The sequence below is a fragment of the Emydura macquarii genome, unplaced genomic scaffold (genome assembly GCF_026122565.2).
Source record: "Emydura macquarii macquarii isolate MOO-44397 ecotype Brisbane River unplaced genomic scaffold, CSIRO-AGI_Emac_v2 contig_1110, whole genome shotgun sequence".
NCBI classification, from domain to species: domain Eukaryota; kingdom Metazoa; phylum Chordata; order Testudines; family Chelidae; genus Emydura; species Emydura macquarii.
In genome coordinates, this window is record NW_027131247.1 from 897,851 (window position 1) to 912,656 (window position 14,806).

At 45.4% G+C, this 14,806-nt stretch overlaps 1 protein-coding gene across 1 annotated transcript in view; it reads right to left on the reverse strand.

The window, feature by feature from the left end:
- Positions 1 to 2,733: 2,733 nt before the first annotated feature.
- Positions 2,734 to 14,806, reverse strand: part of CDS2 (CDP-diacylglycerol synthase 2) — a 32,242-nt gene continuing 20,169 nt past the window's right edge. The window contains 10 exon segments of the mRNA XM_067545833.1: positions 2,734 to 3,899; positions 4,629 to 4,732; positions 5,396 to 5,515; positions 6,412 to 6,564; positions 8,843 to 8,911; positions 10,115 to 10,202; positions 11,086 to 11,168; positions 11,950 to 12,008; positions 12,401 to 12,540; positions 13,752 to 13,849. Of these exon segments, the coding sequence (XP_067401934.1) occupies positions 3,770 to 3,899; positions 4,629 to 4,732; positions 5,396 to 5,515; positions 6,412 to 6,564; positions 8,843 to 8,911; positions 10,115 to 10,202; positions 11,086 to 11,168; positions 11,950 to 12,008; positions 12,401 to 12,540; positions 13,752 to 13,849 (1,044 nt within the window). The 3' untranslated portion in view covers positions 2,734 to 3,769.

Sequence of the window (14,806 nt, forward strand, 5' to 3'; positions counted from 1 at the left end):
GTTGAACCTCATTAGATTTCTTTTGGCCCAATCCTCCAGTTTGTTTAGGTCACTCTGTATCCTATCCCTACCTTGCAGGGTATCTACCACTCCCCTTATAAGGACCAAGGTTAAAAAATATTTCAGGAAGGAACTAGTCATCTGCACAACAGACACAGACAGACATGCTCACGTTGCTGGACTCCAAAGGGCACTCTTCATAGTCAGATTTACAACCTGATTTTGTTGACATGACGCAAAATGAAAGTTTCTGGCTCAAATCCTTCCTTACACAGACCAGAACCCAAACCCTGCAACTCCAAGGTTTTTAATCTCCAGTTCACACATTAACTGCTACCTCCTCCGTACCCTTAGACAAGTCACTTAGTCCCCAAGTTTCCAGAAGTGGCCTCTCTGTTAGGGATTAAAGAAAAGCAATATGTTCTTGCTTAGAAGCTAGTCAACAGTATAACGATGTTGCAGTGCAGTTACTATGCACAGGCTGAACTTCTCTGATTGGTAAGCCTGTTTCAGACCCAATTTCTGCTATGATCTAAACTACAGAGCTCTGCTGCATATGGAGGCTGGTGGGGGGGAATACAGTGCTTTTAATAAAGCAATAGGATTTGTGCAAGGAGGACAGGCGGCACCACAGAGCTTTGCAGAACAGAGGAGAATTCTACCCTTCTGCTACTTCTCCACTTCTGTACAGCACACACAGGGTGTTCTCTCATAATCCCACGGAATTTACACCAGTGCCGTCATTGTACGCTTCCAATGAGCCATGCTGCACACTTACTGCAACATGAGCATTACTGAGTAAGTGGTCTTAAACACAGGCCACTAACAAGTAACAGCACTTATTAGTCCTTTGCAAATAGGATTAACTCATCAGGAATCCTGACAGGTTTGAAGGTTAGTTTTACTTCAAGGTTGAGGAGGGGGCAGAAGCAGAGGAAATGTATGAACCAAGGTTTGAAACGCTGCACTCAACCTAGTTCAGAAAGGTTTAATTAGAAATGTGAGTGGCTATTTCCATCTCAGATGAGTATGCAGACACTCAAGAACACATTATGCCCTCCAGTGTTCACAATCAGCATTAAAAAAGCCCAACATCAAGAAAACCCAAATCCTTTAGTTTAAAATCAGAAGCTTCCTAACAAAAATTACCAAGGCTGCTCTGGTGTCAGCAGTGTGTTCCGTGAGCATTAGCTACATACTAATATTTCAGAAATTGTAACTAAAAAAAAAAAAAAAAAAAGTATGCAAATCAAGGGGGAAGACAAATATTCTCACATGAAAAAAGATGAAACTTCTGAAAGTGTTCTTTTCTATAGATCAATACATTGAAATCACATTTAATACACAGTATTTTAGGTCCACTTGATAACTTGTTTATGAACAACTGCTCAGAGTTTAACATGCAGGAATACTGGCAGATACTTGTATCAGACAAGTAGTACCTGAAATAGCAGCAACTTTTGTTTTGCAGGTGATATCCCCACCCACCTCCCCCCTCCAGCCACCCCAAAAAAACCTGCATTACCTAAGGGAGGAAAGATTTAAAAACCACCTAAAATCTCCTTTGAAAGCAAATTAAGGGCCTGAATTCTATGCCCTTTCCGTCAAAGGAGACTCCCACAGATTTCAGTGGACCCAATATTCGGCTCTAAGCCTCCAGTTCAGGAAAGCACATGCTTAAAAATTAAGCAGAAATGCTTACATGCTACCCTGAATGGGGACCATAGCAACAGAGTCAAGTCCTGCAATTTGATGAGCGCCCTCAATGGGAGTTGAGAATATGCTGCACAGTGCTGAGTCAGACCCTTAAATTGCATCTCTCCTTACTATCTTCTCAGCACCATTTTGCTTTTGATCCAATCTTTGTTTGCGTAGCACTGCTGATGCAAATCTCTGCCCTCCTCAATTCCAATACAGGGAGAAGTGGAAGTCGTTGCTATCAAGATAAAAATAGGCCAGAGGCATGTGGAAGAGAGGGTGGCATTAGGCTACCGAGTCAAGCATACAGAATGATTGCTGGTACTTTATTTAAAGTTGTTAGGTTAGCTACCTTCAAATGTAGATCTGTGAAGACGTAGGGCAATGACTTGCTTTCAAGACACCAGCATCTCTGTATTACCTTTCCCTGTCAATTGTTCCCCAGGTTCAACCAACATGTACAATTTATTTCTCATCACAGTCTGGCTCAGGCACAAACTACGGAGAGAAGTCACAGTAAAGCAAATCCCCCTGTACATGACCATGTACCAACGAACTTTTGCGCTGTTCACTCACAAATCATCATTCTATACCTTGGAAATCTCTGAAGTCGGTTTGATGGAGTTTCCATTTATTTTTTTATTTTAAAAAATTATGGTATGTTTGAAGTCAAGAAATAGAGGGGAATACTTGGAAAACAATTACACATTTCCAAACATTAAGTGCAACATACATAAGACAAGACTTAGTCAGTGATGGAGAAGGGAGCAGCCTGGAAGCTAACCATACCCAGACAGAAACTCAGCAGCATAACGTCTAGAACTCAAGTAAATACACGGACAGACATTATCCCTGAAAGAAAAATCAAAAAAATCCCAAACCAACAGCTCTCCCCCCGATTAGAAAAAACCTCCAACAACAGCAAAGCCAGCTGGGTGCTATGCCCTCTGACTTCCAAATGGGAAAATAAAGTTCAGTGAGTGACAAATCTCCAAACAGTTAAAATATCATGTGATATTTAAAATAAAATGTGATGTTTTCTACTTTTGAGAGACGTTTTCATGCTTCAATGGAAAAAAATATATATTTTATGCTCTGTGTGGAAAAGCAGCTATGAAAAAGTGAACAAATAATTTTTTAAAAGCTTGTTCTTAGTAGGAATTCTTAAATAAACTTCAATGCTTTTTAAAATAAGTTATTTGATTCAACTTTGATGCAACTTAAACCTCTCACATTCTCCTTTCTGTACTCTTGTCCCTGATGTAAAGATCTGTAGGTTATTTTTTGTTTAAATGGCATAGTAAAAATTTGGGTTTAAAATCTACTTTAAGTATTTGCTGGAGTGGAAGAAATGTGGGAGGTATTACAAAGACGACAAGTTGAAGTGTATGCATGTGTCTTTTTGTGTGGATATTATGTAGTGGGACGAGGGCAAAAAATTTTCAGCTTTCTCGAGTTCTTTTCTCTGCCTCCAGAGAAACCTCTAAAGAGCTCTATACAGAACATGGCTATACTAGGGAAATTAAGACTCAAATTCAACGTCGATGCAGCTCGCAACAGTGGAGAATGACAGGTCCCCAATTTCCCTAGCCTACACCAATGCCCTCTTTGTTTTACATTGATACCACTGGTAGAGCTGCATGGCTTCCAATTTTCTTAGTATAGACACTGCCTGGCAGGGTTAGAGGACATTGATGTAAAAGTGCCTGTGTGTTCCGAGAGCTAACACTCACGGAGCTGCACACATTCCCTAGGAGCAGTGAAGTCAAGCTCTACCCATACACATTGAAGAGAAGAGCAGCCACGCAGATGCAAGAGGACGTTTTTGCCCTGCAGTCCCATCAGTTCTTGATTCCTTTCCAGCTAGAAGCTCCAATTTTCTTATTTTAACCCAAGCCATATAAATACATATTATAAAAAAACCCAAACCCTCACAAATACAAACACTGACACGGAAAGAAAAAAAACAAAACAGAGAAAGGAGGCCTTGTTATTGTCTTAATGTCAGGCAAGCTGGGATTTCCTTGTGGGACTTTCCCTCTTTTCAGTCCTGTTCCAACTCCCTGGATGCCTATAAGTCCTCAGAATCGGCCAACATACCCTTATCAACAAGGTGCGCCTTTAACGTGTTGAAGATGTGGACCTGCTGGTCTGGCCGCAGAGTTAAAAGCTGCTGGATCAGTTTGCTTGGGTTAGGACCTCTGCAACGAACCAAAGGAAGAATTGTTTGCAATGCATCACATTTCCAGGCCCTGAGGATTTGGTTGGCTAAGCGCAGATTCAGCAAAGCATGTGCCTAACTAAGCACGCTTAACCAGCATCCCCAGCACTCATCCCCTCGCAGTGGTTTTTCTTCCATGTTTCTCGGCATTTTAGAAAGACGACAAACCTCATTCTTCCGTCTCCGTTTTACAGGTGGGGAAACGGAAACACAACCGGGTCTTTCATTTCAAATCAGTTGAAGAAATTCTTCTCTCCTTCCCCACCCCCCATCAGAAGGTCCCCTAAAGCCCCAAACTGTACATGAATTCCATTAAAACAGCAAAATGTCCCTCCAGTCCAATGGTTCTCCTTTCCATTCAGTTATAAAGCTATTTGCCAAGGCCCAATTTAACTACGCTAAACATCAGCAAACTAATGGGAAAGGGTTATTCCTTAGCATATGCTACAGTGAGCCCGAGAAGAGGAGCAGTATGGATCCGTGGAGAGGACACAGGAAACACGGATGCCATTCCTCATTCTGCTACATGATCCTGAGCACGACACAGTTGTGAGTCTCTTTCCCTTCCCGCCCTTTGTCTTGTGTAGGATAGATTTTAAGCTCTTTGGGCAGCGAGTCTCTTACTATTGGTCTGTACAGTAACTAGCACAACAGGGCCCCAGACCTCAGCTGCAGCCTCTGGGTGCGATCATGAAGCAATAAACGATACCTGATAAAACTTGCAATGTACACATTGACAAAGGTAGCCATCAGGTACTGACAGTCAAAGCGGTCCATGATCCCGCCATGCCCGGGGATCGTGTTGGCGAAGTCCTGTGCAATCATAAAAGTTTCACTAAGCTTGGCCAAATGCTTGTTATTGACATTTAGTGCATAGCAATAACATGCACACATGGAGGCTGTAGGCAACCGCACTGTGACACTGTGTTCTCTTCCCAGCAGAGCTGCTGATACACTAAACACAGCCAGACTAAGGATGCTGTTCGTCTGCCTCCCCAGTGTTACTTTTTCCACCCACCAACACCTCTTGGAAACTAGCACTGGCGCACCACCAGAATTCCAAAGGGGTTTCAAGTTTTATCACCTAAATTCCTACCCCGCTGAGCAGCCTGTATTTTATGGCATAAAAGGTTTATAGTTACCTAGAAAAGACCCCATGTATGCACAATGGGTTGGAGACAACTTCAGCTCATGGAATTTCCTGACCTGCAGGTACTCAGTTTCTCAGCTTCCAAGTTGCAACCATGCTAATTTTAGCATTTCATTGTTGTATTTTATTAACCCCTTTCCTCCCATCTCTTCCATATGAAAAGAGCCCTCCTTCTTTCTCCACAACGTGGACAGTCGCCACCTCCAACCCCACCATCCTCTTACCTGGGGCATTGTTTATGGTGGTGACAATCAAGTGTCCTTGCTTCCTGTGCACCTTTGATGTGATACCTGACTTTCGGGGAAGGGGGATTACCCACACACTACCTTGATTTTGAAGGCTCTCTTAAACCCACTAGCGAAGAATCCTCCGAAGGGCCCAATGAGGGAAGCAAAGGTGGAAAGGGCGATGCTGTGGATCTGGAAGGGATACATCCGGACTGTTTTCTGCAGACAAAAGATGAGAGAGAGATTTCAATGGAGCACATTACCCTGCCTTACTGGAATCCAAGGTCAAGATTTTCAAGCGGCCAGTGACTTTGGAAGGCCAACTTGAGGTGCCAGACTTTCAGAAAGTGCTGTGCACCTGCCTTGAAGAGGAATTTGAAGGCATTTCAAGTTGGGCACCCACAGTCTGTAGCTGCTTTTAGAAGTCTTGACCTAGGTGTTTATCATCTCTATTTAAACACAAATCTCATTCCCATAACACCCAGACTGTACCACACATCACCCCTCCCTGACATCAGAGCAAAGCCAGGGATATATCTGGCCCCTTCGTTACCATTTCCTTGTATTCCCCCCATCTGTCTGTATTCATCTGTTGTGTCTTGTCTGATACTTATGTTTGTAAGTTCCTTGGGGCACGGACTGCATTTGTTCTGTGTTTGTCCAGTGCCTATGACGGCAGCTCCGAGATACTCCCGTAATCATCCCTCTGCCATCTTGCTACATCACTTTATTTGTATGCAGAGCCCCTTCTTGGTTCATAGAAAGCAGAGCTGGAAGAGACCTTTCCACTCATCTTGCCCATCTCCCCACCTCTATCAGGGTAAGACTGTTCCCTACAGCATGTTCTCCAGGGCTCTGCCCAATTTAGTCGTAAGTAACTTAAGATACCTGGCTTCCACTACTTTCCTTGGAATATTATTCCATGGTTTAGCCAGTCTCACCATTAGGGGAACAACTCCAGATATAAAGGCTACGTTTTCCTTGTTCAGTTTCATCCCGTTACCCCTTGCTGCATTCCCCCGCCTTCCCAAGCATTTCCAGCCCAGTTAACACATCCCTTTTTAGTAGCTATTGCCAAGCCATCCATCATGAAGAATGCGCATTCAGAGTCCTACCCAGCCAATGAAAGACTGAATCACCAAAGGGATGTTATATTCTTGTAACTGGAACAGCTCAGAGGGCTCACAATCCACAGTGAAGCTGTTGGTGTCGTTATTGAATTCCACAGGACAGGTGAAGCACCGGTATCCAGACATCACGTACGACAGCTTGGTTGTGGGGAAGGAGGAGGGGGGAAAGCAAGAAAGAAAAGGCAAGTCAAGAGAAAATAAAAAGAACACAGGCAACTTAAAATTCACGCCTTCGCTCGGCTGGCTATTGGGAGGGTGGGCATTAGGCTGTGGAACTCCATCCCCTGCTCTGGTCATTTCTCCCTACACCCACGGCTACTGAAAGGGTTTTTATTATTGCCACTGTTGGTCTCGTAATATATTCCAATCCCAGCTGCTCGTCCTTCATTGCTCCCTTCTTGAGCATCCTCTTTTTAGTCCTTCCCACCACTTCTGAATGTTACTTTTTTCTAAAATGTCCTTCACTCTGTTTTTATGTTGCAATGTGTTAAAATACTGCCGCGCACCAACAGTGGAAAACACAGAGTGAGGGCACGGATCCCTTCACTGGGATGGCTCTGATACAAGCCTTCCCCATTCACCTGAACTCTGGAAGGAGTAAAGACCCCCTTTGAGAGAGAACTGAGATTCAGGGCTACGAACGAGCCACATCCATGATTCATTAAGAAGCGTACTCTCTTGCAAACTATTATGTTGTCTAGAGGCCTGGTAAGTGGCTTCTTTTCATATATCTGAGTCATTGCATGATCTAGGTAGAGCAGATGGTGCCATCCAGGCAACTTGCATTAAGGAAATTCATTCCTTAACAGAGCACAAACAGCTGGAAAAACTGAGACAGTTCTTGAAATTTTCAGTCTTCATCTTAATTACCCAGTTCTCTTTGGGCTTTATGCAACTGCACAGATATTAAATGCGCCCTTATTCCTTCTCCCCACCCTCAAAAGTACCCCCAGGGATAACATACGAGACCGGAGCACTGAGCTCCCCACACAGCCTTGAGGCAGGCACTACAGAAGTGCAGCAGAGCAATCAGCAGAGAGAATCCCAAAATGCTTTGCCAACCCCATAGCATCCACTGAAACGTTGCAGCCTCCGGCCTTCACAGCAGCAGATGCAGTAGAAAGTGAGAACTTGGAACAACTTGGACTAAGGCCTGAGGACTAGTGGAATAGGCCAAGACAGGAGGCCTAAGCTGAAAGAATGGCCAAGCCTGTTATAAAGCCAAGTTAGCAGGAGTCAGGCTGGGAACTTATGGCCTCACAGAAACTGGCAAGAAGTAAGTGGATACTGCAAACATACACATTTTCAAACCAGTAGTGTGTGTAAGTCTAAAAATACACATTCGAGGCAGAAGGTGCCAGGGCATCCTAACACCAAAGCGATAACAAGCATCACCTGACCCCCTCCAATGACACTTTGATAGATAGAAATGTCTTTTTAATATGATGACTAGAGATATTTTGCCCAAATCACTCAGTGCAAGGGTAGGAGTAATAGACTACACCAAGAGGGTGGCAACTACCTGCGTCAAAGGGGCAGAACGAAACTGTAATAGTGTACAAAAGAGGGTGTCAGAGGGAATGACTTGTCTGGCCGAGGGGATAACCGAGAGTCCCGCCATTAACTGAGCCGTTCCATTGCAAAAGGGCACTCGTGTTTTAAGTGTACTTGTAAGGTATAGATCACTTCTCATTGTGCTCCACTGCAATAAACCTGGCCGGGTGCCTTCATCGTTCAGCGGATCCGTGGTCGCGTCGATTCATTCAATCGTGAGAGCTGTCTCGGTTACTGCGCAAAGCCGAGACAACACACACACAGGGACACGCGCGCAGCCAACAGCGGCTGAGCACCACGCCCCCACTGACAACAGGCAAGAGGGGAAGTCTCAGCCTAGGACATGAAGGCCAAAATGCTATCGTTACAAAGAGCGCCTTGGGGAATCTCTAGTGTCCATGCGGCGCCGACAGCTCCCCCCTGCCACCCTGGCCTCAGCTGCTCTGCACTGGTACTGAAGTTTCTCTTGTACAAAGTGCCATGATCAGGGTTTGCCCTTCTGCTTGTGGCTCTGTTAACTGTGCAGCATTGTGCTGTGGCTGTGTTTCCGTGGGGCTGCATGACCAGCATGTGTAGCACTGGGGAATCCTCTGGAGCGTGGGTGCTATAGGTCTGAGCGTATCAAGGGCCACTAGAGAGGGAAGGAGGGAGGGAGGGAGGGATGCTTTCTCAGCAGTGGCTTTGAGTCCTCCTCGCTGGAAAGCAGAGCAAGTCAGTTTAAAGCCCATTGTAAAACTCCAGATGAGAACCTGGCTGGAAGAGAGCACAAAGCTTGTGTGTATTCCTTAGCCACAGCAGGCAGACGGTGCTGGTGTCTTATTATGTAGAAAGCGCCAACTGAATGCCACGCTGGGCTACCTACCAGCAGGCCAAACACAACAGTGGCAAAGAACCCGCCGATGAAACCCTCCCAGGTCTTCTTTGGGGAAAGCTACAGAGGCAAGAAAGAGAATATATTAAAGAACATCCTCAAGGCCCGCCCCAGAGAACTCTGCAAAGCGAATGCCCACCTCCCACAGAAGTTAAACGGCAATCAATATCCCCAGCTCCTGATTTCCAACCCAGTACAGGTCAATACAGCCAGACTGTGGAACAGATCCTCTCTTTCGCTCTGACCCTAATTCTGCTTTTGGGGATACCCCTGACATGGGCAGATTCCCAGAGGAGGAGAAAGCAGGCACATGACCCACGTTGCAGTCCCCCAGCAGAGTAGGGGCCGGAACACACTGCAATCGGACTATATTTAAAAGCACTTAATATCTTATCAAGGTACATATTTGAGATTATACAACTTCTGGTTATGGTCAAACATATAAACATACACACCCTTCATTTCAGCCATTTAAAAAAAAAGGGGAGGGGGGCCATAAAGGGAAGTTTTATTAGTCTCCAGGATACTCACGTTATTAACAGCATCTCTGAAAAACAGTTTGCTTAAGTGTCTCCTGGTTTAGCCCATAAAGAAATAAATTTTGAATCGTCTTTAATAGAGGGAGGTTTTCATTATAATACACTATTTGGTACCAGAAGTTTGACATTTTCTCATCACTAGGGAAAGCTGTTATCAATGCAGACTGTGCATTTAGTTTAGAATTAGTTTCATTGGCTTTTTCAATTCATGAATATAATAAATCCAGCTTGCATATGCTGCAATAAACACCACCTCATCTGTTTATGTAGGCAGCAAGCATGGACAGCACTGTACAATGCAAGGAAGAACCCATGCTCCCAACGAGTTTCAGCACATAACTAAACTAAACCTTGGTAGGAAATAGTGTATTTTAACTATTAGACATAGAGCTTCGGCTGGGCAGGGAATAAGGGTTTGACCAGTAGATTTTGGATCGGGATATAACGGGGTGCAATACAGTACTGATGACGCACAAGCCCTGGTAAGTGTTGGTTCGTATTCATCAAAAAAAGAGTCTTTTTCAAACAGTGACTGACGGGTGGCAAGTTTTTAAAGCTGGGATCCATATGCAAAGGCGCATCTAACTCCCTCAGGCGCCTTTGAAAAATCTCAGCCTTAACTCCCAGCAGTGAGCCCCACTTCCCTGGCCTATTCTCCAATCTTGGGTCAAAGGCTCCATAACCACACAGAGCTTGATGACGGGGCTTTGTACAGTTGACAAACCTTGATGAGTGGGGTGCGGCCAAAGAAAAACCCAAACATATAGGCCATGATGTCATTGCAGATCACACATGAAATCGGGACAATGAACCTAGAAGGAAGGAGGAGGGAGAAGCCATTCATAACGGGCACAACAGCAAGAGTCATTTAAAGCTTAACTGCAATATGTGGGCGTCACCTGAAGATCGGCCAGTTTGATATGGCTATACAGTGTCAGATTAACACTACTGGAAAGCACAAGAGTTGTTTGCCCCAAGTCCCTCGAGAGTTGTCAGATCAGTTATCTGAATTCCCCCCTGCCGAGTTCAGTGCTTGCTCTAATATGCAATGGGCTGTTAAACGGTCACCATGATTAACCCCAGAAGAGGCTGCATTTCAGTGTGAGCAAGCTGCTCTCCAGTTTGTAAAGCACTCGAGAATGCTTCAGCCTGCACATTGTACAGTTGTATGATGAGCACTGAAAAGTGCTTTCATTATCTAAGAAACAAGGCAGTTACAGATCCTGGGCTGAATACTCAGCTACACTAACCCATCAGCAGCTGCAACAAACTTAGAAAGGTGGCTGGTTATAAAGCCACCTTTCTAGCCTCTCCCAACCACTCCCCTTCCCAACGCTTGGACCTGATGGCTGCTTTAAGTTCCAGTGGTGGCAGCTGTCCACAGGGACCACCTCACCAGGCAAGACTGGCTGGAGTACATGTTCTCCAGACCCACCCCCTATTTGAGTGAGGGTGGCAAAAAGCAACTACACTAGATTTATGCCTTCAGCTGAGCAGAGCAAAGCAATCCAAAAGGGCCCGACCCATTGTTCAGCTTTCTTTTATGCAAAGCATGTCGTAGTCCCTTATGGAAGGGGCATCCTCTCCTCGGTTTGTTGGTTAAAAGTGTCCATCAAAAATATTTCAGCAAGGAGAAATCAGCAGCATATACTGTGCAACAGAAACCAAAGTAACTTTTAGCAGGCACCGACTCACCAGATCATTCCGTCAAACAGGTTGTGAATGATGAGGTGTGATTGGGTAACAACAATTAACAAAGTCACATGGGTCCAGCCGAACTGGAAGAGAAAACAGCATGCAGTCCAGTTTGCCTACAGACATTTCTCACAACAGCCTACGGTTGACACCGGAGGCGGATGAATACGGCTTGGAGTGGGTCACGCTTGTGTGCGTCTCAGGCCCTCTGATGCCGTGATGAAAGAGCAGGATGTAAACACACAGATGGTAGATGCTTAACTCCAAAGAAGGGTTGCATACGAACATCTCCATTACAGGTCAGAACCTGAGTGGGAGGATGTCTGACATTCCTGGACCACGTACCCTTTAGCCCACACTTATCCAATACATCTTAGTCTACTTTAACTACAGAACTGGAACATAAGAATCCCCATACTGATGGTCCATCTAGTCTGATATCCTGCATCCCCAAGGAAGCAAAACCATCCCAATACGGGCCCCACGTAGCCTATCAGTGCATCGTTATACTGTCATGGAGGCCAGTCAAACCCCTGAAGGTGACCCACCAACACCCCCCAAGACACGAAGTTTGAATACCCTTCATGATGAATATAATCATCTCAGCTTGCACAGCTGAAAGGGTTACTAAGAAATGCACTGCAAATGCAGACAAAGGAATCCGCATTTCTAAGGAAATCAGTCAGTTCAGAGCCATATTCCATACACTTCAGGCTGCCAAGAATAGCTTTTCCATTAAACGGTATCAACACTCAGGGGACACAGAAGTATTTACAGGCATGTGTCCTTCTAAACCACGTACGCAAAGAGCTTCCGTCTCCAAAAGCTAATAGGTCTGGAGCAACGCCGTTTATTTAATCTTACCATGTAGAACTGGAGACGGTAATGCTTCTTCACCAGGCTCAGGACAAACATGCAGAAGCCTGGTGGGAAGAGAAAAGAAATAGAAGCGCACAATCAGATCTTGCAGTAGTAGGAAATGCCTCTCGGGTTTCCATTACGTCCGCCATATCACTGTAGCATCTCCTCGTTGTTTCTGCTACAGAACAGAGGCAGCAACAGGAGGGTGATGTGCACTGTGAATTCAAAAGGAATTCAAAATCTGGATCACGGGAACCCTGGGTTGGAACCTTAACCACTGGCCCATCCTTCCCCCTCACTTGGACTGTGTGCAAAAGGCAGAGCCAAATCACTGCTGGAGCCCTACGTGCCTGCAGGGGGAAAAAAAGGTTTTATTTCAAGCGGTGGAGGACACGTCCTCTTCTTAAACAACAGCAATGAGACAAATTTAACTGGCCAAAACAAATACGATTACCTGTTAAGTAGAGGGCAAAGGAAATGAAGCGATGGTATTTGCTGAGAATTCTCAAGGGTTCCTCTCTCTGAACCAGGGTGAAAAAGTAATCCGTTACTGTCTCGCCATAGAAAAAGTAGTTTACGCACAGCAGAAAATACCTGTGAACAGAGGCACATTGCCTTTAACAGAAACCGACAGATGAATGGGACACGGTTGAGTGGTAGAGAACCCTGTCCGTGTACTAGTCTGATCATCAGATGGCAATGCCCAGATGGAGTGAAGGGGGCCGGCAAGGACTGAAGGTTCACATACTGGGCTGCAGAACCATGGTACTTTTTATTCCAAAGGCTGCAGAAGATACACTCACATTTCAGGGGCGGGTGGGAGGGGCAGGAGAAGCGGATCAGGGCCTGATCCTCACTTACATAAGGTGACTCTGGCAGCGTGAAGGATATTTCTTCATATGCAGTAGGGTTCAAGCCCTCACATTTCTTCTGATCTGAACATTACATCTCGACGTAAAAGCCACGGCTTCATTAAACGTGAATACTTGGGTGTCACCAACCCCTACGCTATGTTAATAGCCCTGTTCAATTTTTGTTTGGTGTTATGGTATTTAGGAAACTTTTAGGTGGCACTGCTTAAGTTTTCTCCAGGTTCCTAGCTAAGTGCCTAGGCAGTGCCCCCTTCCTTTACTGTAGTATGCCAACATCTTACATCAAAAGACACGGAGTGCAGTCAATTCAGTTTCATATTTGGGGTCGGGAAGGAATTTTCCCCCAGGGCAGATTGGCAGAGGCCCTGAGGGTTTTTCCACTTTTCTCTGTAGCAGGGGGCACGGCTCACTTGCTGGTGGATTCTCTGTACCTTGAAGTCTTTAAACCATGATTTGAGGACTTCAATAACTAAGTCATCGGTTAGGGGTCTATTACAGAAGTGGGTGGATGAGGTTCTGTGGCCTGCGTAGTGCAGGAGGTCAGACTAGATGATCACATTGGTCTCTTCTGACCTTAAAGTCTATGAGTTTCATCCCAACTACACAAATAAATTTCAGTAGGTAAACATCCCAGATGGTTCCCTACACCCTTAGCATAAGCAACGCAAGTGGAACAGCAAATCAAATGTTCACTCATGGCTTCAATCGGGAACAGCTTTCCATTCCACCTCCCTGCACAGACTGTGAAAGTCAGACCTCACTCACATCAAACAATCCATGGAAGAAAACGTAGAAATATTGGAAAAAAAGACACCCAGTGGTGGCTGGCTGCAGTCGAGTGATTCATGGTAGATGAAAGGGATTGTGCACAGTGAGAAGCATCATATCCTGCTCCTTGAATGTAAGAAAGAACCCAGCAGTGGCTCGGCTTACCAACTGAGCGTCCTGAACCACGGCAGTTCATACGAGTGGTACACGTTGTAGCCAATGGTGATAATCTCATGGAAACACTTGATCTGGACACACATCACCTGCAAAAACAAACAGTAAGAAGCAGTGTCATTCCGAAATAAATGGAACCAGGACCAGATAATCTGCAATGGGATGCTAAATGCACGTAAAGAGTGGGAGCTCGGGAATGACCCATAAAGGAGCCACAAGGAGAATTATTTTACTCTCCTGCAGGTGAAACTCCCCCCCCAAAGCTGACATAAGGGGATTTCTCTTAGGCTGACAAATCGTTCACTTGCTCAACCTGCTTACAGCTTTCCCTGCCAGGCACAGCTCCTTCCTAGCTCTGCTCCCTGCATAGCTCGGCGTTGGCCCACGTCAACACCTCACAGCCTCATTTTAAGTTTTGTTAGTAGCACTTAACACACTGGTTTTCCTACCAAGAGTTCAGGTCAGTTCTGGGGAGACAATCCCTCCTCGCTGGAACTGCTGAACAAAACAATCACTGTTCATCTCTGGAACTCTAGACGGCTGGCACTTCAAGACCACCACGAGAAGCAAGCATGCACAGCAGGAACGTAGTGGGTACAGGCTTTACAAATGCAACGAGGCCTCTGGATGGGTTGCCCACGGTGGAGACTGAACCTAGAATCTACCGCTACAAGAAGTCAGGGAGCCACGCTGCAAGCACACATTTGATTAAATGCCAGGAGAAAACATCCTAACTGTAAGAACAGGAGGACAATGGAACAAACAAACTGCGTAGGGAGGAAGCTCCTTCACTGGAAGTTTTCAAAAGGAGGCTGGAGAGCAGTCTGTCTTGGAGGGTTTAGATACAACAAATCCTGCATCTTGACAGGGGTTAGACTAGACGAGCTTTGCGGTCCCGTCTCACCCTATGATTCTACACAGAGAGTGTGTTCAACAGCAGATGAACACTCACCCAGATTCAGCTTTCCACCTACATACCCGAGCTGTAATAGCAATGAAGGAAACAAGAGGATTCTACACCACCATGGCACCAATTAAACAGTAAT